The sequence below is a fragment of the Copidosoma floridanum genome, unplaced genomic scaffold, assembly GCF_036245765.1.
Source record: "Copidosoma floridanum isolate Cflo_tuat_1 unplaced genomic scaffold, Cflo_Japanese_pri ptg000006l, whole genome shotgun sequence".
NCBI classification, from domain to species: Eukaryota; Metazoa; Arthropoda; class Insecta; order Hymenoptera; family Encyrtidae; genus Copidosoma; species Copidosoma floridanum.
In genome coordinates, this window is record NW_028321883.1 from 17217856 (window position 1) to 17241766 (window position 23911).

At 35.8% G+C, this 23911-nt stretch overlaps 1 protein-coding gene across 6 annotated transcripts; it reads left to right on the forward strand.

The window, feature by feature from the left end:
- Nucleotides 1-116: 116 nt before the first annotated feature.
- Nucleotides 117-23028, forward strand: LOC106639997 (uncharacterized). Of its 6 annotated transcripts, none has more exons than XM_014353848.2 (15): nucleotides 117-728; nucleotides 14598-14711; nucleotides 14795-14910; nucleotides 15035-15149; nucleotides 15220-15478; nucleotides 15661-15768; nucleotides 16234-16575; nucleotides 16663-16964; nucleotides 17048-17179; nucleotides 17696-19200; nucleotides 19298-19714; nucleotides 20121-20240; nucleotides 20743-20922; nucleotides 21012-21157; nucleotides 21238-23028. In XM_014353848.2, exons 2-15 carry the CDS (start codon nucleotides 14640-14642, stop codon nucleotides 21357-21359), a joined length of 3936 nt encoding a protein of 1311 aa, XP_014209334.2. In that variant the 5' UTR covers nucleotides 117-728; nucleotides 14598-14639; the 3' UTR covers nucleotides 21360-23028. The 6 variants fall into 6 exon arrangements, with proteins under 6 accessions (XP_014209334.2, XP_089454831.1, XP_014209332.2 ...); XM_089598705.1 differs by lacking the exon at nucleotides 117-728 and adding an exon at nucleotides 11907-11929; XM_014353846.2 differs by lacking the exon at nucleotides 117-728 and adding an exon at nucleotides 12506-13058.
- Nucleotides 23029-23911: the final 883 nt, after the last annotated feature.

Sequence of the window (23911 nt, forward strand, 5' to 3'; positions counted from 1 at the left end):
CCATTTGTGCAGACGACAAAATTTTCCCTCAACTTTTACCAACAGCCACTGCGCAACGCACCTGTCGAAAATTCCAGTCTTGTGACTATTGTGCGTGATTTCTTGCGCGCGTGCCCGATATATCAGTCCTACTCGGGACTTTTTAAGTATACCAGGGATCGTGCCGCATCTGGATTTTTATGTACATAAAAAATAGACCAAGTACTTGCTAGTCGCGAGTACTTGCGGGAAGCGTGCTTGGTTGCTTGTTCTTTGTACAACCGCGTGAATATATAAATGTAACATTGTACGTGTGAAAAGGTGCAACTGCTGTTGCGAGTGCGCTTCACTTTTACATCGTGTTTGAGAACACGTGTGTCGATCATAAGATAAAAAAAAAGAAAAAAAAATCGAGGTTGTGTGTCCATCTGTTCGTTGTTGGTTCATTGTCATCTTTTCAGCGTAAAACTGCACTTTCGCTGTCATCGCTCTGTATACAAACCGTGTTAAAACAATAACGTGTGTAAATCCTTAGGTAATACCTACCTACTACTGCGAGTTGTATACCATATAAGTAGTGTGTCTATTCTATCGGCTCGTGCAAGTGGGATAAGTACCATTTTTTTAAAGAACAAGAGAGTAGGAGGCGGCAAACCGCAAGTGTACCAAAGTGGTACAGCAGGTGTTTTCTTATTACCACCAAGACTACACCAACACCACCTCTCATCCATATTAAGGATCATTACAGCGTAAGTGTATGCATATTTAAACATATATACACACTTGGTGTATGCACAAATTAGTCGATACTTTTGGGTGTACCCATTAAAGTACTTTGCGCGCGTTTCTCAATAGGTTAAGCATATATTTATTTCTTCTCCCTCTCGGTTAAGTGTTACGTGAATAGTAGATTAGGCATATATCTACAGATACGGACCGGATGATGCGGTCGCTCGGTCAAATAAATAGATAACACACCTATACTTAGTGTAGTACCTCGGACTGTCGTACACCTTGTATATAAGTATACACGGAGCGAGAGAGAGAGAGAGAGTGCCGGAGCATAGTTTTATTTATACACGGAACATTCCAAGCTAAATATGTGGTCTTCGTCGCTGTCGTCGCAGCCAACTCTAGACACTATACACGCTCGCATTTCACCCGGACGCGGGTGAACTATCTTTGCCCCTCCCGACTCTTGCCTAAGCTTTATGGGCTCTCTTTTTTTTCCTCGAGAGATAGAGGGATCCTCAGCACCCTCGACTGCCTGTCTCCGCTTTGGCATCGATTATGACCAGGCCGTAGGTCATGGGATCCCGAGTTTCCAAGATAATTTTCAGGAGCTCGAAAACTAACTTGGTTTATTTCCAAAAATGTCAGATTTTTTTTTTTTTATCAACATCTCAGGGACGAAAACTCGTAAAAAACAATTGTATACTGAAAGGTTTTTGTTCCTTTATGCAGTAAAGCCGTCCTAATTATGCCAAAACTGAAAAAAAAAAAAAAAAATGTATGTATCTTCATTTCAATGCGCTGGAAAGTAACGATGTTATTTGGTTTAATCAATTCATGTGCATACATGACATGTCTACTGTTTTTTCTACCTGTGCATCAGCTGTGGAACCTCTTATGTATAGGGTTCACAAGAGCAAGACAAATCAATCGGAGGGAAAATTTTACGGTATTAAATATTGAAAAATAAGTCTTGTTCTGTTTTGTATTGCCTTAGTTTTGTCTCGTGACATTAACAAAAATTGTTATTGAAAGAATGACCTTTTGTACAAAAATTGATAAGGTTTGTGGAATTGTTCCCTTCACCAAGTACAAAAGAAAATATTTCATACTGTACTTATTTTATTAAAAGATAAAAAAAATGGCAATAATTACCAGTAGGCTTTGCGTCGCAAGAGATAAGTTATTTATTTTAAAAAAACCAAGAACAAAAGGTTTTGCAAATTTATTTCAAAACATAGGTAACTTTAGTTAAAAAAAATGATTAGTGTGTAAATAAAAAAAGAACAAAGATCTAAATTTTAAAACAAGAATGTAATTATTATCAATCTTTAAAAAGTATAAGATATTGATATTTTGAATTGTTAGAAAAATTATCGAGTACATCTCAATTTGTCAAAAACGGTTTATGATTTATTAGATATTATATACTCTTTTCGTTAATCCTCGAAAAATGTATATATCTCTAACTACACTCAATTCTACAAGCACACGAACATTGTTGAATAGCTAAATTCTGAAAGCTTTGATTTATGTAAGTTCATTGTCAAAGAAATTAGTAGTGTTCATATCTAAATTATGTCAGAAAATTCAATTTTTTTCTGTGAACAATATCATTTTACCAATGATTTGCAGTTAATTGTTATTTATAAAACTATCACGCAACAATAAAAGTTTAGTTGGTTCGTAAAATTATTATTTTTTTTTATATACAAATTAGTTTTAAGTCCTTAGGTACAGAAAAATCTAGAATCACTGTCGATTTAATATTTTTCTCGATATTTTCGAAAACGTATCATTGTCTTAAAAATAACACCTCAAACACGTGCGAGACGACCTATAGCTTCTTTTTTATTTTCCTCCCTTTCGTTGGGACCCGTCATGCTTGTGATATTTTACATATTTTCAAACTCGATTACCCCTTAGTCGTCCAAAGGGTTGTCTACACCAATTGGTTACAATTATCCGTTAAATTTTTAAACCAAAACCCGTGTCTCGTAAATTTCCCTCCCATCAACACACGAAAGCGATGAAATTCGATACTCGTACCTATTATCAAGATGAAATATTTCAGCACGTTTTACATTTCACGTATGTGTATACACATTATCTCACGGGAGCAACGTACGATTTGAAATTTAAGCTTTCCAACATCTACATTCGCAAGAAATATGCTTGACAAATTAAGAATCTCTCTGCATCCTACGTGACATATAAAACAAAAAGCTTTCGATGCTCAATAGCACACGACACAATACGAATGGAGTTCAATTCGGGCACGTATATTGATCGTGCATACCTATACTCGTGTATATATATATATAAGCGAAAACTGTCGAAAATGGAGCATCAACCGTTCATGATGATGCAGCAGCTTCCTTTCTCCGCGTTGAGTTCATTCCTCTTTTCCTGAGGAGTCAACGATAGGCCGAGTCTCGAGATTCAAAGTACCTTTCAACTGTAGAATCGATCAACCATTCTTTTTACGCGGGGGTTTCACATTTTGGTTGGTTGCAATGTAAAAAGGAAATGCCGTTTACCAATTGTAGTTGAAATAACAACGGTGGGATGATTTATCGGTCGGGAATTTCTAAAGTGTCGCCCAGACAGAGATTCCAAGTGAATGATTCAAACGCGTTTTTTACTTGTATGTTTTGTATCAGTTGTGAATGTCAATATGGGGACAAATGACTTTTACTTGAAGTGGCGAGGGTAGACTCTGTAGAAACAGCTCAGTTTTTCTTTCGATATCTCAGGTTCATGTTATACATGAAAAATTATACTGTTGGGTTATTGTATTATTTGAAACACAAATCGATTTTTCATTTCGCGCGGTTTGAGTTTTACCAGTGTTACATAGTATGTGTATGCTGTTATAGGCATAGAATATCTGTTGGAACTGGGTAAATCAATAAAATAGCCAACAAATGAAAAATATCGACTCTTGAGTGAGAGAATGTGCTGTGGGTATTTTCACGTGGAGAAGGGTGCTGTGTGTAATCTCGCACGGAAAAGGGTGAAAATTCCAGGTTTTAAGTGAAAAAAGGTTTTATTTAAATTGATTCGTTAGAAAAAAAAATATATATATATGAAATGAGATTTTAGAGATTTTAATTTTTACATGAGGACAAATTTCGATATAGAAAAGTTTATAAATTATACATTAAAAATCGTTTTTTTTGGATATCTTTATAACTAGTTACATTATTATGATGATATAAAATGTAAGCATAAAAATATTAACATTTTCTCATAAATATATGTTATCCATAGGAATTTTTAGAAAATAATATCGCTGATACAAGTTGATAGAAATAAACATGTTGTTTGGAGGCTATGCACACGAAAATCTTACGGTGATTTATTATTGGAAAATTTTTATTGCCCATTCGTTTATTTTAACATTTCGAATTCAAATTGCTTGTTTGGCCCTAATTTCCTGCTTTAAAAATTTTAATTGGCGTATGATTTAATGACACCGAAGTTCGGAACGTTCCGGGAACGAAATTTAAGAATTAAATTAATCACTTTAAAACGTAGCTAAAATGCTTAAAAATAACAAAAAGTAGCATTAGAGACTACTAATCATATGTATTACTCGTGAAAAGGATAATTGTCAATTATTTTACCCGCACCAAAAAATTATCATGTAGGTGCCTATATGCTAGCTTAACTACTCCTTCAAACCTCTGGCTTTCCTAACTATAAAACCAAATCGAAGACCCCGCTAGAAACGATGCGAAATGTTTATAATTATGTAACATACAAAATCATTTCAAAATATCCAAAAAAAATCGACAGGGCGGGTGATTTTCACTCGATTTTCCACTACACGCGTAGTGCAAAATCAACCAAGTTCGCTCTTCTGGCCCCCATAACTAAAAATCTAGATCGAAGGCCCCGCTTAAAACGATACAGGTTGTTTATTATTATATGAACTATAAAATAAAATCAAAATATCCGGAAAAAATCGACAGGGCGGGTGATTTTCACTCGATTTTCCACTAGACGCATAGTGCAAAATCAACCAAGTTCACTCTTCTGGCCCTCATAACTAAAAATCTAGATCGAAGGCCCCGCCAAAAACGATAGAGATTGTTTATTATTATATAAACTATGAAATAAAATCAAAATATCCGGAAAAAATCGACAGGGCGGGTGATTTTCATTCGATTTTCCACTATACGCGTAGTGCGAAATCAACCAAGTTCACTCTTCTGGCCCTCATAACTGAAAATCTAGATCGAAGGCCCCGCTAAAATCGATACAGGTTGTTTATTATTATATAAACTATAAAATAAAATCAAAATATCCGGAAAAAATCGACAGGGCGGGTGATTTTCATTCGATTTTCCACTATACGCGTAGTGCGAAATCAACCAAGTTCGCCCTTCTGGCCCTCATAACTAAAAATCTAGATTGAAGGCCCCGCTGAAAACAATGCAGGTTGTTTATTATTATATAAACAACGAAATAAAACCGAAATATCCGAAAAAAATCCACAGGGCGGGTGATTTTCATTCGATTTTCCACTACACGCGTAGTGCGAAATCAACCAAGTTCACTCTTCTGGCCCTCATAACTAAAAATCTAGATCGAAGGCCCCGCTGAAAACAATGCAGGTTGTTTATTATTAAATAAACAACGAAATTAAACCGAAATATCCAAAAAAAATCGACAGGGCGGGTGATTTTCACTCGATTTTCCACTACACGCGTAGTGCGAAATCAACCAAGTTCGCTCTTCTGGCCCTCATAACTAAAAATCTAGATCGAAGGCCCCGCTAAAAACGATACAGGTTGTTTATTATTATATAAACTATAAAATAAAATTAAAATATCCGGAAAAAATCGACAGGGCGGGTGATTTTCACTCGATTTTCCACTACACGCGTAGTGCAAAATCAACCAAGTTCGCCCTTCTGGCCCTCATAACTAAAAATCTAGATCGAAGGCCCCGCTGAAAACAATGCAGGTTGTTTATTATTATATAAACAACGAAATAAAACCGAAATATCCGAAAAAAATCGACAGGGCGGGTGATTTTCACTCGATTTTCCACTACACGCGTAGTGCAAAATCAACCAAGTTCGCCCTTCTGGCCCTCATAACTAAAAATCTAGATCGAAGGCCCCGCTGAAAACAATGCAGGTTGTTTATTATTATATAAACAACGAAATAAAACCGAAATATCCGAAAAAAATCGACAGGGCGGGTGATTTTCATTCGATTTTCCACTACACGCGTAGTGCGAAATCAACCAAGTTCACTCTTCTGGCCCTCATAACTAAAAATCTAGATCGAAGGCCCCGCCGAAAACGATAGAGGTTGTTTATTATTATATAAACAATAAAAGAATATTAAAATATCCGAAAAAAATCGACAGGGCGGGTGATTTTCACTCGATTTTCCACTACACGCGTAGTGCGAAATCAACCAAGTTCACTCTTCTGGCCCTCATAACTAAAAATCTAGATCGAAGGCCCCGCCAAAAACGATAGAGATTGTTTATCATTATATAAACAATGGAATAAAATTAAAATATTCGAAAAAAATCGACAGGGCGGGTGATTTTCTCTCGATTTTCCACTACACGCGTAGTGCGACATCAACCAAGTTCACTCTTCTGGCCCTCAAAACTAAAAATCTAGATCGAAGGCCCCGCCGAAAACGATAGAGGTTGTTTATTATTATATAAACAATAAAAGAATATTAAAATATCCGAAAAAAATCGACAGGGCGGGTGATTTTCACTCGATTTTCCACTACACGCGTAGTGCGAAATCAACCAAGTTCACTCTTCTGGCCCTCATAACTAAAAATCTAGATCGAAGGCCCCGCCAAAAACGATAGAGATTGTTTATTATTATATAAACAATGGAATAAAATTAAAATATTCGAAAAAAATCGACAGGGCGGGTGATTTTCTCTCGATTTTCCACTACACGCGTAGTGCGACATCAACCAAGTTCACTCTTCTGGCCCTCAAAACTAAAAATCTAGATCGAAGGCCCCGCCAAAAACGATAGAGGTTGTTTATTATTATATAAACAATGGAATAAAATTAAAATATTCGAAAAAAATCGACAGGGCGGGTGATTTTCACTCGATTTTCCACGACACGCGTAGTGCAAAATCAACCAAGTTCGCCCTTCTGGCCCTCATAACTAAAAATCTAGATCGAAGGCCCCGCTGAAAACAATGCAGGTTGTTTATTATTATATAAACAACGAAATAAAACCGAAATATCCGAAAAAAATCCACAGGGCGGGTGATTTTCATTCGATTTTCCACTACACGCGTAGTGCGAAATCAACCAAGTTCACTCTTCTGGCCCTCATAACTAAAAATCTAGATCGAAGGCCCCGCTGAAAACAATGCAGGTTGTTTATTATTAAATAAACAACGAAATTAAACCGAAATATCCAAAAAAAATCGACAGGGCGGGTGATTTTCACTCGATTTTCCACTACACGCGTAGTGCAAAATCAACCAAGTTCGCTCTCCTGCATTGTTTTCAGCGGGGCCTTCGATCTAGATTTTTAGTTATGAGGGCCAGAAGAGTGAACTTGGTTGATTTCGCACTACGCGTATAGTGGATAATCGAGTGAAAATCACCCGCCCTGTCGATTTTTTTCGGATATTTTGATTTTATTTCATTGTTTATATAATAATAAACAACCTGTATCGTTTTTAGCGGGGCCTTCGATCCAGATTTTTAGTTATGGGGGCCAGAAGAGCGAACTTGGTTGATTTTGCACTATGCGTGTAGTGGAAAATCGAGTGAAAATCACCCGCCCTGTCGATTTTTTCCGGATATTTTGATTTTATTTTATAGTTTATATAATAATAAACAACCTGTATCGTTTTCAGCGGGGCCTTCGATCTAGATTTTTAGTTATGGGGGCCAGAAGAGCGAACTTGGTTGATTTTGCACTACGCGTGTAGTGGAAAATCGAGTGAAAATCACCCGCCCTGTCGATTTTTTTTGGATATTTTGAAATGATTTTGTATGTTACATAATTATAAACATTTCGCATCGTTTCTAGCGGGGTCTTCGATTTGGTTTTATAGTTAGGAAAGCCAGAGGTTTGAAGGAGTAGTTAAGCTAGCATATAGGCACCTACATGATAATTTTTTGGTGCGGGCAAAATAATGGACAATTATCTTTTTTACGACTAATACATATGATTAGTAGTCTCTAATGCTTCTTTCAGTTATTTTCAAGCATTTTTGCTACGTTTTAAAGTGATTAATTTAATTCTTAAATTTCGTTCCCGGAACGTTCCGAACTTCAGTGTCATATGATTTATGATACTTTGGGACGGCTGTTATGTTTGCTACAATTAATTAATTTAGTTGTTCAATTAAATCCACCCGTTCGGTAAGATGTATTGTATTTAAAAAACTGTACAGACATTTTTTCATTATTTCTTATACAATTATTACATCCAAGTGGTCTGAAAGAGCTGATGGTTTTTTAAATCAAATAATCGAACTAGATGAATTTTTTGCAAAAAAAAAAAAAATAGTAATAAATCAATTTGATTTTACTTAAAAATTATAAATTGGCATTTCAAAAACATGGATGGTTTAGGTATTCGCAAAAAGAGTTTCTTGTGAGCCTTGTCACGTTTAAAGGGAAAAAAACTTTGAGAAAAAAAACCAAGTACCTAAATCGATAAAACTCGTAATAATAAATTTAGCTGTCAAAGAGCCGTAATTTATCGAAATATGCGACTATTTGCTTGAATAAAAGCATGCTAATTTTATTGTAACTGTATGACGATTTAGATATTACTACTCTTGCCATGTAAAAGTTGAGATTTACATTTTTTCAACAGTAAAGTCGGAAATCTTTTATGAAATTCTGGCGCCTTAAAGTCGCATTTTAATAAATTAACAAACTCATTTTCTTATCAAGACTTATTTTCGTCGCAAGTCATCGCTGTGTATACGATTGCATAATACAATGTCATATATGCGTTTCCTCTTCTGAAAAAATATTTTGATTTCTCATTATTACAATCTTCATGCAGTCCATGCCGATGAATGACTTTGAAATGAATAATATTTGTGTAAATTTTACGAAAAAAAGCGTAATGAATTATTCTGAGATTTCTATGTGTGCATAAATCAAGTTATCCCGTTTTAAGACACTTGGTCTAAAAACAACTTTGAACAAAGGATATTCCCAAACTTTGGGTGTATACTTTGTAATACTGCCACATTTATTGAGTTAAAAATTTTGCAAAGATTTTCCATGTCGTTTTGAAGATGTGAAGTTTATTTGGATTGCGTGAGTGAAAAACAAATATAATCAACTTTTAAAAATTATACTACGGATCTTTTTTAACAACTAGTATGTTATTTCCGACGATTTTTAAAAAGTACTCACAAATAAAAAAATGTATATTATGTAGTTGTACCTTTTTTGAATGAAATTCTTGTTAAAAATAAATAATTCATGAACTGTCAAACTGAATAGGTTGACAACTATGGAAAGGCTCCTGTGCTAACTATCACTTAAGTAACAGGTCGAAATCGTTATAAAGAGACTCGTTAAACTAAAATGAGATATATTTTAAGCTTATAGGAATCGATACCAACAATTGGTGAAACCGGCATACTATTCACATCTATTGCTTTAAACTTTAATACTGAAATAGTAAAACTATTACTTTGAACAATAATTTTATTTTATAGAGATATTGGTTGGACTTTGATAGCTAAGAGACTTATTTTGTGTGATTCATTAAAGTACGTTTAACGCAACTGGACCTGTTTCACAAAAGGCCATGAGTTTTTGTCATTTAAAAAATGTAGCTGTCCGTGTCATAAAAACCTAGCGTTAAAAATTCGTTGTTGGTGATATTTTCTCAAGTTCTAGTTGACGAGTTTTAAAAATTTATCTGTAGCTGTAGAAAATAAAAATAACAAGAAACACCATCTTTTCAAAAACTATTCCATACCCAAAGCTTATCCTGAGTAACACAGGCGAAGCACGTTTAAGTTGATCCTTTTACGTTTTTATTGCCCTGTAGAAAATAACTTTCTAAATTTTAGGGAACACATGTTCTGTGAAGCGCCACTTCAGGAGTAATAAAAATAAATTTGATGGATAGTGGAAAGTTTTCCTTTGGAAATGTTGGGATCGACATGCAGTTAGAGTTAGCTGAGTCCAAATTGAGGTTTCAAATTCATTGATTTATAGGTATGAACATTTTTTTTAAACAATCAATTTTATAATAGATTAATGCAAAAAACCTTCAGACGTATGAAGGAAGCTCCAACTTTCCATTCGTATATTTCTTCTTACATTTTTGTAAGACACGCCAATGTGTATATGATGTAAATTTGTGTTCTTGTACACGCGATAAGTATATTGTACTCATGTATTAGAGACACGTTCCCTGCATTATCCATTGAACTTCTTCCAAAATTGGTCATGAACAAAGAAATTGTTTTAAAAATTCCGAAATGCAAGCAAAAAAAAAAAAAAAAAAAAAGTAGGAACGAAAGCAAGTAGAGAATTCAAATTAAAAATAGACTCGGAAAATGAAACGGGCATGCTGCGTTACGAAGAGTACGTGTATGTATGTCCATTTATATAAATGAAGAGAACAATGTCGAGTACGCGGAAGAAACGCCAAACGCACGTGCTCAGAGCTCGGCTGAGAGAGAGAGAGAGAAGAAAGTAAAAGTTCTAGAAGAGCAGATAAAATTAAGGTGGTTCTTCACCTAACCCATTTACTTAAACTTACAGGGAAACTTGAAGGGATTGTTATTAAAGTTATAAGGCATCTTCTCTTAAAATTTCAAGTCCCTTTATCAGGCAAATTTTTGAAAACAAGTCAGTCAAAAAATGCACTTTTAACATGTATTCTTATGTAGGTTACTTTTCCATACTACGATATCATGTAATATCTCGTAAAGTAGACTTAAGATCGTAATAGAAAAAGTTTGTAGTGAAAGAAGAACTTTTCAGCTTTCTAATAACATAATAAAAGTTTGGGCTGATCAGGGAATTAGTATACGATATTTAATCGTAAACGAAATGTCTGCCGTGTAAACTGCGGCAACGTCTGCTTGAGTAGGAGCGTACATGCCATTTTCAGAACCTTGCGTCAAAAAAAAATTTTTTCATAACTCTTACTCTGACTTTATTAGCTTGTTTATTTGTACGTAAATGCAATGATATTATAGTCAAGTGCCAGTAAAACATATTTTAGGTTGCAAATAATAAGCTAATCGAAAATTAGAAAACCACAGGGTCCCGTGTCGCTTTGATACGGCACCATCGTGAAGAACCACCTTAATTCGGTCCTTAGAGACGGAGGGAAAAATATGTTCAAGTTATTCGACTGTTCAACAAATACTGAAATTTAACCACTGGTATTAAAGAAGATTTTGAAGTTTTATAACGTAAATATGTTTACAAAAGCGTTTAGTTTTTTCAACGCATGTCAATCGATATTATTGACATTAAGTTTGGAATTCACTCGACTTGCAGAAATTTTACAAAAACGCGTACGCGAAAATTTTGCTTAAATACACACAAGGTGTATTAAAAGGTACTTTTTTCATTTCAACAAAAAAATCGTGCGTTCACTGAAGACACTTGATTTTCAAAAATTTTTATGTTCCACATAAGTTTATATATTTACCTGATGATATTAAACTCCAAATAAAATATTCATACAGATGAAAATTTTCTGGCCCATTTCGAACTCTCCGTTATTTTAAAGTATGTGATGTTCGAGTATGAAAATTTTTCAGTTGGAGAAAGTTATCAAAGGGTTATTGAGTTTTTGTCATTTGAAAAATGTAGCTGTCCGTGTCATAAAAACCTAGCGTTAAAAATTCGTTGTTGGTGATATTTTCTCAAGTTCTAGTTGACGAGTTATAAAAATTTATCTGTAGCTGTAGAAAATAAAAATAACAAGAAACACCATCTTTTCAAAAACTATTCCATACCTTAAACTTATCCTGAGTAACACAGGCGAAGCACGTTTAAGTTGATCCTTTTACGTTTTTATTGCCCTGTAGAAAATAACTTTCTAAATTTTAGGGAACACATGTTCTGTGAAGCGCCACTTCAGGAGTAATAAAAATAAATTTGATGGATAGTGGAAGGTTTTCCTTTGGAAATGTTGGGATCGACATGCAGTTACAGTTAGCTGAGTCCAAATTGAGGTTTCAAATTCATTGATTTATAGGTATGAACATTTTTTTTAAACAATCAATTTTATAATAAATTAATGCAAAAAACCTTCAGACGTATGAAGGAAGCTCCAACTTTCCATTCGTATATTTCTTCTTACATTTTTGTAAGACACGCCAATGTGTATATGATGTAAATTTTATTCAATACTACACAAATATACAATTTAAATACATATAAGTATTCTTAAACTATCCAAATATTTCCTTAGATTTTTGGCTCAATGTTTAAAGATGCGGTAATGTGCAAACTACTTCTTTGTACATTAGGAAAATCCCGAGGAAAATCTTAGGCCCGTACTTGCACCCAAAATATCTGTTTTCTCTCTTTTCCGGTAAAGTGAAAACAGTAAGTAGCCGTAATCCGATGGATAAATATCTGTACACGTATTTCGGCACAAAAATTTTCCAATATAGCGATACAGTTTCGTGCAAAGGGGAGGGGGGAGGGGCTATACTATACCTATTACCTATACTTTCTTGCAAAAGCGGCGGTAAAACGTTGCAATCCTTCATTGGTGCTGCTTCAGAGCTTCCATGCTGCCATCGGTATAGTTTCGTGTGCAGTTCTCATCTATTATAACCTGTTGTTATGACTATAGTATAGACATGTGCTCGTAACGCCAGATCTTCGCAGTTCGCACTTCGCAGTCTTCGCATGCGCCTCAGCTCAGTCAGTCGGCATCCTTCGGCACGTGACGAGCCAACAACAGCAGACCGCGTGCTAATAATCCTATACTTACACATATCAAAATCTGCTTATTTTTAACCATAAAATAAGTACTTACAGTGTGAACACAACGTTGTAAGTACTCGACGTACTCGTTCATCTACTTAGAACACTATAACTTAGCAACTTGCGGTGTAGGTATACGTACGTACTACGCATGCGTACACAATAGTGTTGTGCTTGTGTCCATGCAACGCATTGTTCACCTCTCCAAGCATTTAAGTAATTGCGGTTCACCGTGTCCGTGCTGATCGTGACAAGTGCGTCCTTGTGTTAACTCAATCTGTCAAAATTTGTGATTACGTTGGATGATATACTTATTAAACAGTGTCCTTGTGTCCTGTTGTCTATTGATGCTGCTGTTCCCGCGATTCTGCAACGTGAGAACACATCAGGTAAGCAGCAGAAGGTCCAAGGTCGTGCTCACGTCACATGTATCTGCACACACTTATGGTACCGCTAAACAACGTACAGTGTGTTCGATAAACATAAACACCGATCGTCCTGTATGTTGGACTGTCTTTTTTAGTCCTTAATAATAGATTCTCGCATAAATATCGAGGTAAATTGTTGACATATATTGATATCGAGCGTTTAACATATACACGCGGTTCTGGCAAATTATATTTCTCCTTGTTGGGACAACCTAACCTCCAACTTGAACACATGGTTTGTGGTGGAGGCACGTATGCTGTACATCTGCTCAACTGTAATGCAAGTGCTTTTATTATGTATACTTGAGTGTTTAGCAAAACAAGTGTTTCTATTATCAAGCTACTTGGAATTTTTCTTCTTTACTTATGGTACATTGTATACTTACACTTGTGTATTAATGACTTGCCTCTGGTGGGTGTTCTTATTGCCTCGATGTTGATGCTGCTGATGCTTATATGGGACAGGTGAAGGTCACTCTTGGTGCCGCGTCAATTATCGGCGGCTTTTATTGCTTTTAATGTTCCTTGGATATTAATTTTTAATCTGAATTGCAAAATAAAGTCTACGGTACCATTGAGTGCTCTTACCTAAAAATTTACTGAATTATTTTCTCTTATTCGTTTGTATTCATTTAGATGATGGAAAAATAATGACGGACTTTTCTTTGTTATTATGTTTGTTTATCATTGAGAACAGGTATTGTAGCTTGTAATTATTGTAGTAACAATAGTCATTGTAGCTATGTTTACTTCTTCAAATCAAGCTTGAATATTGCACATATAATAGTTACAATATGATTTAGGTGTGCTTTTTACCACTTAAATGTTGGTGAAGTACACATATCATGGATTTTTGCTGGCTTTGTCAAAAATCAATAACTGGCGTTAGGATAAAAGAATCTTATTTGAACAAAATTGGGTTTAATTTTTTTTACCAGCATTTGATATCCATTCTTTTATTTATTGTATACAAAACAATATGTGTAGTTAAGTGTTAGTCCTGCTCTGATTCCTTTATCACTGTTATGTTACGTATACTGTAGTGAAGTTTTTTATGCTGTAATAAATTACATTTTATTTATGTAACCCTTAATTTGCAGGGTTTTAATAAGATTTGTTTGTTTTTAAGTATTTTCGATTGCTTATTAGTTTTAAAATATAATGATTTGAGTTAGTCTGAAATGTAACATGTGCCCTAAGCACTTTGACCAAACTCTATGGATGGTTACACTGCCTGATTTAAAAAACAATCTTATGGAGTGTAAGGTCGTGATTGAAACTAATGTATTCAGGGACTGTTTACTTACATTTTCTGATACCTATTGATATAATTCTTATCCAGTTTTTATCAGATGTGATATGATACATTTTTCAAACCTTGAATTTTTTAACAGTGTTCCATGCTTTTAAATTGAAACGATTTATTATAGAAATAACACTCGGAATTCTGAAATTGTTAGCCATAAAATTATCGAAGTTTTTCTTATTTTTTTTTTCCAGAAAACTGGATAAAAAATTGAGACATAGTTAGTTTTTCGTGACATGGAAACTGGATTTCTAAATTTACATGATGGAGAACACTTTTCAGATTTCTCGATGCCCATGGATAGTCAGGTATTAACTATTGTACATATGGAAAAAAATATTTGAAACGATTTTATATGTGACACTTGTAACATACATGTATATTTGTTTAGAATAATGCATTGCATGAATCAGAGAATTCATTAATGCAGGACCTAGGTAGCGATTTTGATTATATGCAAGGCTTTGGCTATGATTCCAATGAAGCACTGTGGGACAGTGAACAGGAGTAAGTGAAAAATTTTATTTTTCTGTTCTATAAAAATTTTGTTTCAGAAGTTGTGTAACCTTCTTGACAAATTTTATAAACTTATGACTATTTGAAAATATAATTCAAATTTATGTGTTACCAGACATAATGGTGACTTGGTTTTGTTGCCAAAAGCTGGTGCTTCAGCATTCAGCTTCAAGGAAGATTTTGAGAAAGTGCTCACTGACTGGAATGAGCATATTGGAACTTATATTGGAGTTAGTAGAGTTTTTTAAATTGATTTTTCATCATAATCTTCCATAAAATTTAATTTTCGCGCTTTTACAGGCTACTGACATGGATGATTTGGGTATGCACATACCTATAAATGATGATTATAGTCATTATAATCCCGATTACAGCATCATGATGGATAATTATGAAAAACCCGTAGAAACTTTAACAAATAGTCCTGTCAAAAATGAAAATCCAAGTCATTGCTCCAATAGTTTGCCTCAAGTTAAACTTGAGCCTGAGACTGTTCGTTATAATCATTACGAAGCAGTTAATCGTATCTCAGAATCAGACCAAAGTGAAAAAGAAATAGGTACGTTACCTGCAACAAGAAGGATATTTTATTGCCAGATGCTTTTCCTCTATTGATCAGCTTTTCAGTAGCTTTTCATAAGAGCACTGTTATTTTGTTTTATTTTTATTTTGTGACTAACGTTATTATCCAAGACTTTTTTTGTTTTCAATCCTGCAACTGACTGTTTATCCTTTGCGTAGATGTTGTAGGGCTAGATTCAGTCCAGGACGTTAATCCCACTTTTGAACCGGTGCATGTCCGACGTCAACATGCAACTACTTCGTCCAAAAAAAATTCCAAACGTTTAGGTTTGTTTTATAGACAGATAATTTTTTTTTTCTTACAAATAATTTTATTTATTGCATGCACCAATATTTTTTATTTCTTTTTCTGTATGTATTCACGAACTCTGTCACAAAAGACTATTAACGCTTCAACGACGTTTTAGTTTCTAACGCCCTCTTCTTATAACATGAATGGTGCCGCATTCTTGGCATTGTCCTATCATACCTGAGGTCACATTTATAATTATTGTCAGAAACATATACAACAATTTTAGCAAAGTATTATTACGAATCATTTACTTTTGATTTGGTTTTTTTTTTTTAAACAATACTCAGTATATGTTAAAACGAGTAGTGAATCAGTGTTAGTATGCACTCAATCCATTGTATATATTTCATTTCAATGCGCTTTGCTAAAAGCATCAGTAATATTTTTAGTAGAAACCTTTAAACCTTTTTTTTAAACAAGATCTAATTATTGCAATCCAGGTAGAATAGTTCTAAAGCTAAAAATCAAGCAAGACCCAGATGAGATTACGATTAAGGAAGAACCACTAGATTATGTTGGATCGCCAAAAGTGATAGAGTACGAAATAGAGGAACCTCAAGAATTCTCAAAGAGCACTAAAAGAAAAGGAAAGAGCTCCAGGAAGCGAAAAGCAGAGACTAATAATTATCCAAGCAAGAAGAGCCGTAAGGCTGGCAAACAAGTACCTGAAAATGTAGTTAAAGCGTCGAAGAAAAATAAAAAAGTAACTAAAGTAGAGGAGTACATAGAAGAAACGAGTAGTAGTGTTGATGTTCCACTGCCATCCAAAAATGATGATACTGGTACGGTACTCAAGTACAAGTTGAAACATCGTAACGCAGTAATACCTAAAAATCATCTGTAAAATTATTTTTTTGTCCTCTACGCAGTATTGGAAGCCGGTGATGTTAGCAGCCTTCTTGAGCAATTCGAGGCAACCGAGGCGGCAGCAGCCAGAGCGCAAATGTTTACCACTGCAACAGTCATGCAAGAGACACTGCCAGAACAAAAACAAGAGAAACGACGAGAGTTTATGCACGTTCCGATACCAAAAAAGTCGTCTCCTAAGACCTCCAAGGCAATAAAGTCTACCATGACTTTGCCGCCGGAGAAGTCGGTCAATGCTCATGGATCGAAAATTCATCAAGACATTCGAGACTCTATACCTAAAGAAGTCATTGATAGGATAAAGGTGATTCTCGTTAATATTTATCGTTGCTTTAGAACTAAAATTGATCTGTGAGCTAATAATATTGGTTGGTAAATTGTGATTAGGCGGCTGGTCGAAAAAAAGAAATACCGATCATACCGGCTATGGCAAATGTCAAAGCTGGTGCGAAAAACAATGGTGCGAGAACGCAGGAGTCTAGTAAATCTACCCTTTCTCGTAAGAAGCTTCTTAAAGCGGTAAGTTTTTTTCTTTTACTCGATTAATATTGAATGAATTTATGCTCACAAATATTTTATATTTATAAAACCGTCAATACTCGAGATATAGGTTGTTTTTGAAGTACAATTGTTTATTATTCGCTTATTTTAACGTTTTTACAATTGGATTATGATATGTAAAATATACTGCATTTAATAATATACAGTTAAAAAAATGAAAAACATATTGCGTGGCTTGTTCAAAGATATCCTGATTCTAAAGTTTGTTATACTGTTAGTACAGTTACTCGTTGATTACTGGTTGTATTGTGTATTAATTTTTGTATTTATACTTTTTTTCAACATATAACAATAGTAACGACATTTATGTATCGTCAATTAAAAAACTTTTGAAAAATATTAAAAATTGTCGATTGGTACCCAAAGAGTGAAGTTTTTATTGTATAGACAAAAGGTGTTCAAAAGAGTAATTTTATTATGTGCCTTAATCGCTGAAACTGCGTTGAAACAATGGGTCTGTTTGAATCAATATAGGCCTCCAACAACAGCAAAAAAAATAACAGCAACCAAAACAGTACCAACAATACTGAAGGAGCCGATGGGTCTGTCCAATTGGACCACGATTACTGCAGTAGTTCGAATTCTAACTGCTCCGACAGTGGAAATAGCGAAAGCGACATGCTCGCAGGCGACACCGATCAGATGACACCGAAAAAGGTAGAGCCGGTGAAACAAACTACTGGCTGTTGCACCAAAGAGCCGCTCGTGAAATCGACTGGCAGTAAAAATACCTTGAACCCAGTTCGCAAGAACTGGTCGGACATCAGTTCGAGAAAGGACAGTGGCCTGGAGTCTGCTGAAGTGAGCGATGCCGGCGAGGAGCCACACCACCCGTTAGCTAAAAGGTTCAAAAAGTCCCAGAGCACGGATCAACTCAAAAAGCACACTGCTGTCCCAGCCCCGCAAATAAAGACCAGTCTGCTCAGTGCCAATGGCCAAAAAAGCCAGAAAGCAGGGTCGCTGCTAAAGAAGACCACCAACAACGCCTCCACCAATAATGGCAGCAGTAACGAAAAGCCCTACGTAATGAAAATCCAGTCTGCCCTTGCCACGAGCATCCTGCAGCTGCGCAAGGGCGTGCTCACCAAGACCAAGACCTTTGACAACCACAAGTCTCAGCAGATGGTCTCGACTCTAAAGAACCCGCCCTCCGCAACCATGCCCCAGAAGGTCCTCGACGCTGCCTACAAGGAGCCGATCGGGGCGACATCCAACAACGGCTTGAACAACGAGGTGCAGAGCATCATGGTGCAAGACATGACGGACGTTGATCTGCCCGATGCTACGGAAAAGAAACCCCCAAGGAGAAAACTGAATCTCGCAGAGTACCGCAGCCGACGCCAGGAGACCCGCAGCGATGGTAGTCGCACCAACTCCCCGGTGCAGCCGATGGCATTGGTCTACGTTCATCACGTCTCCACCAACACCGAGCCCATGTGGTCGGAGCGGGAGATCGTGTCGATGCTCAAGTCCAAAGCCGAGATCGAGGAGGACAAGCTACGACCCAAGCGAGCTATGAAGGAGATAGCTGTCCAGACCACAGAGTCCGTTTTCGGATTCTACGTTGAGGGTGTGAGACCCGATGAACAAGTGGATGAGCAGCAGTTGGCGGAGGAAGCGACTCAACAGAAAGAGGTTGCAACACAACAGTCAGAGATAGTGCAGCAGCCGGATATAGTAGATATAACACGGGTCAAGCAGGAACCTGTCGATGCCGACCAAGCGGATGATAAGACTGTCGATGAGGAAGCTCTGGAGAGTGGCGAGATCGTCGAGAGCAAGGAGGTCGTTGAGAGCGGAGGGATCATCGAGAGCGGTGAGATCGTCGAGAGCGGGGAGATCATCGAGAGCGGCGAGATCGTCGAGAACGATGAAATCATAATTAGCGAAGTTGTAAATATTAAAGTTGGTGGCAGCAATGTCGATGCGAGTAACGTTAATAAGGCTGAAGTCGATGGAAAAGCTTCTCAAACCTCGAGGTAAGTTCGGAGAGACTCGCGCTTACTGTCGAATTACTAGTTTTACTTTAAAAATCGTTTCATTTGATTAATAACAACAACACATTGTGTGTTGCAGCAAGGGCCGCAAGCAGCGTAATTATAGGTGCCATCGGGCCTCCCTGAGTTCGTCGCGGTCACGCTCCAGGAGCAGCCGAGGCGGGCGTAGAAGCCGCTCCCGAGGCCGAACTTTGCGACGCAGCCGAGGTGGTCGCAACGAGCGCAGCCGTAGCAGTAGATCGCGAAGCTTGAGCTCGAGTAGTAGCCACTCGCGCAGCAGGAGTCGCTCGCGGAGGAGGCACACGACGAAACCACGAAGAAGAAGGATCAGTCGGCGCAGCTCGGTCAGTTCGAATACCAGCTGGTCGTCACGGTCTAGGTCCAGATCGAGGTCGAGATCAAGGTCGAGATCGAGGTCGAGGCCAAAGTACAGGTCGAGATCGTCGTCCAGGTCACGCTCAAGGTCCAGGAGCTCGAGGTACTCCAGCTGCTCAAGGTAATTGTTCGTGTACTTATTAGCTCAGAATCTTGATTTTTAGTTGACATTTAGGCCATAGCTGAAAGAAGCGGAGGCGTGCCATAGTAAGATTTCTTAGTTGCGGCGCAAATTTGTCTTTATGAATGTTTTAGAATCATCTGTGAAGTCTAAAATTCTCAGTATGGTTATTTTTTATTATTTTTTTTTGTTTTTTCCATATTGAGAAAGTTATTCATATTTTTCCGTTCTGTAAATCTTCAAGTTTTCGAATACCAAGTTGGGTGTGTTCAGTCTTATCGCATTTTGAATTGATAAAAATGTGATAAAAACAAAATAAAATAAAACAGAAAAAAAACGTAGCGCATAAGGGTATCAAAATACAAGTCCAGCAGACTGATTTGGAGTTCGAAACTACGGTTTGTAGGTCATCAACTCGTTCGAATTACGGACGCTCGAAATGGTCGTCGGATCGTCGTCGGAGGAATAGTCGGGAGCGCAGGCGGCATTCCTCGAGTAGTAGTCGCGGCTACAATGATTGGAGGAGGTAATAAGATTCATTCAGATGGTTTCGTCAGAGCGGTCATATTACACCCACCACCGTAGTTGACCCTCAATTTAACCTTACCACCCCTCTTACCCTGTTAAGCCTCTATGCAGTAATCATCCCCATTTTGTTTCCAACTCGCTGTTGAGTTTATTTTTTGTGAGAAATACCAAACGGTGTACACATCTTCTTATCATACAGAATCTCCTCGAACCTTTTCTGTTGCTCGTTCTTATTGGTAACAATACTCTGCGTTTTTATCATGTTTGAGCTAATTCTTGGAAAACTTTGCTGATATTTTTTTTCTACATTAAATCACTTTGAATTTTCACCATTTCCAAATTACTTGAAGCACATCTCAGCCGCATGTGGAAATGGTTCTACAATCTTCTTTTTTTGTTGAAATAGAAACCACGAAAGTAGTCTCAGCAAAGTTTTTCTTCTTTTTATGATATGATGAAATTTTCGATAATTTAGGATTTTCTTTGATTTTTAATTATAGATCTCCATATGTACGACCGTATGACGAAAGGTACGTCAAGGAAAAGCAACGTCAAGTCGAAGAGCGACGAGTTATATACGTTGGCCGATTGAAGGAAGGGATCACCAAAGCAGAATTACGACGAAGATTCGAAGTCTTCGGCCCTGTTGTCGATATTAGCGTACACTTTCGTGAACACGGGTAAGTCATCGTTTCTGTACTTCTTTACCTTTAAAAAAATGTTTTGAAGCTTCAAACTCTGGCTTATATTGCAATTATTGCATTTACAGTCACAATTATGGATTTGTGACATTTGCCTTTAAACAAGATGCTTATCAAGCCGTCGAACACGGCAACGATGATCCTTCTTTGCCGAGATACGATCTGTGCTTTGGTGGCCGTAGAGCATTTTGCAAAGTCAAATATGCGGATCTTGGTAAGTTTATCAATTAGTTTCATCAATTTCATGTAAATATAAGTATTTTTCATTTATTTTTTACCATGTTTGCTGTATAGATGGAGCAACTAATAGTTCTCTGGCAAATCCTAGAAATATTTATAGCAAACCAGAAGAGGAAAATACCTTTGACCTTCTGTTGAAGGAAGCACAAGCGAAATTGCGCAAGAGAAAACCTTGACACACATATACCTGGACAATCCTCATGTATGTTGTAATACTTAACGTTGCCATATATTTCATGAAATTCGGTATCATCCAATGTGCGTTAGGATTTTATATATGTATTGCATGTGGTAAAAAAAAAAAAAGAAAAACTGCTGTATACCATTTGATCACAGGGTAACATTTTTTATCAGAACTGCTGAATATCCTTTATTGATATTCAAGTGTAGTTGTAAACATTGATACAATCGTTTAAGTAAAAAAAAAAAAAAAAAAAAAAAAAAAAAAAAAAAAAAAAAAAAAAAAAAAAAAAAAAAAAAGAAGAAAAAAAATCTACTGCTAAATTAGTATGAACTATGGACTAAGCCATCTAAGTAATTTTAGAGCGGAATCGTTCACTTGACTAGAGCAAATGGCTCCTTTGAGATAAATGTCATGTAGAAAATGCCAAAATTTTAAAAATTTTGTTGGTTGTCATCTTTTGAGTTTTCTTTTTTATAATAAGTTTATTTCCTTTTTTTAAATTGTACTGGTTTCAATATAGTTTTGCCGTGTGATGAAGTGATGTACAACCGATCTTACAATCTGAAAATGTTTTTAAAGCATGAAATTAGAGTATTTTGAAATCTTAATATCTGAATATTTGTATACAGAGAAGTAATGAAAAATGTACAATTGTTCACTTGAGTTCAATGAAGAGGGATTAAAATCATTCAAAACACTAAGTTAAGGTACGAAACAAACTTTTGTGCTCATGCTCAACAGCAGAATTGTATACGAGCTAGCAACGTAAAAGGTTCATTCAGATGATTTGGATTTCTTAAAGGTGCTCTGTAATCCTAAAAAATGTACAGCATCTAGAATGCCAACGTAAACAAGCCGAACGTTTTCATAGTAACGTTAGGAGTTGAAGAAAAAATGCGGTATTCTATACCGATTAGATTGTACATACCATTTTCTATTGTGTTACATTAATAAGTTTTGTTTCAACGCTTATGCAATTGGTTTGACTTGATTCTAATTTACTTTCACTTTAGATGTATGTTTTCACTTCTCATTCATAAGTATTTTTTTTTCCATTAAATGCAAATCTTTACCCGCGGTTTTAAGAACTTTTTTTTATCAACATTAGTTGGTGGAAATTTATTATCACGAACAATGTCTGATCATTTTTATCTTTTATCTTTTTTAATGTAAGAAAAAAAGTAAAAAAGATCTTTCTATATGAGCATTAAATTTAGTATACTCTTAATGGAAAAGCACTGATATGTCATTGCTCATTACCTAAAAAGTCTGATTAACTTCAATATATAATAAAGCATACTTCATTACTTATTGCATATGCAATGTTTGATAAACATATTATTCCACAAAATGTTCGTGTAATACCATAATAAACAAAAATAAGATGTATTTACAATATGAATAAAGTGAAATGTAATTAAAGGAAAAGAACAACCTTGCATTTAGAAAATAAGCAGTTTGAATTGTGTGTGAGGTCTTCCAATCATGAGAAAGTTTTCCACAAAAATTGAAAAACTAGTGTGTGGTAGTTTGTTAAGAAAAAAAAAATAAATTACAAAAAAAGTCATTAGTTTGTGGTTCTGTAAAAATAAATTGATCTAAATTCAGTGTTGTGCAAACATTTAAAGATAAAAAAAAAAAAAATAAGAAAAAAACAAAAATTCAAAAAAATTAAAAATTCAATAGATCTAGTTTTTGCAACATTTTTAGTTTATTAGAAGATATTAACGACATGACATTAAGGTGTGAAAGTGGCAAAAGAATATGTCTTGTAAGAAAGGATTGGCCAAATTTATGTAATTACAAATCTACGTATCTTTGAATAAATTTGAATAAAAACATTCAGCAATGTAAAAAAAGTAAGTGGTATTGTGATGAATACATGTGACAACGGTACAGTGATTGTTGCAAACGAATGAATGATAGATCGTTTCGTACAGTGATAACTAGGTATGCTATTGAAAACAAAAAAGCTATGTAGCATTGAAAATTATGGATAACATCTAAATAACTAATTTCAAAAAATGCAAAAAGTCTATATTTACTCAGCCTGCAAGGTTCGTTCATAAGATATGCAGTCGCATCTCATTACTTCTTTCTTATTTTAAATTTTTTAACCTTAGAAATTATCAAGTAAGTTAAGGTCAGAGTTTGCAAGTTCATCTGCTCGGAAAGCAACCTCTTCTGCTTCTGCAGAACCTCGTCGTCCCTGTCTTCAGCCTTTCTCTTGTCCATCACTTTACTTTTACCTATATTAGCGCACGATGTTCAGTCTAGCGCGCAACGAAATAATATGAGAGGCTCACGCGGCAGGCGCAGGGAAGTGAACCCCTTTCCTTGCGTTATATATAGACATATGTATATAGTTTCTTTTCAGGGTAACTAGTAACTACGAGTAATCTCGAGAACGAGGTGAATGAAGTATAATTTTTAAATCTCTGACTTATTTAAATGCTGCTAGTTATACAGGTGAAAATTCAATTCACATCCTTGAAAGAAACGGTAGAAATGTTGTCTCTACAGCTCAGATCCACTTACAGGTGA

Excerpts from the sequence above, each read along its gene's own strand:
- LOC106639997 (XM_014353848.2), top strand. The coding sequence starts at position 14,640 with ATGGAAACTGGATTTCTAAATTTACATGATGGAGAACACTTTTCAGAT. Across the intron at positions 15,150-15,219 it reads ATATTGGAACTTATATTGGA|GCTACTGACATGGATGATTT; the intron begins GTTAGTAGAGTT and ends GCGCTTTTACAG. Across the intron at positions 15,769-16,233 it reads AAAAAATTCCAAACGTTTAG|GTAGAATAGTTCTAAAGCTA; the intron begins GTTTGTTTTATA and ends ATTGCAATCCAG.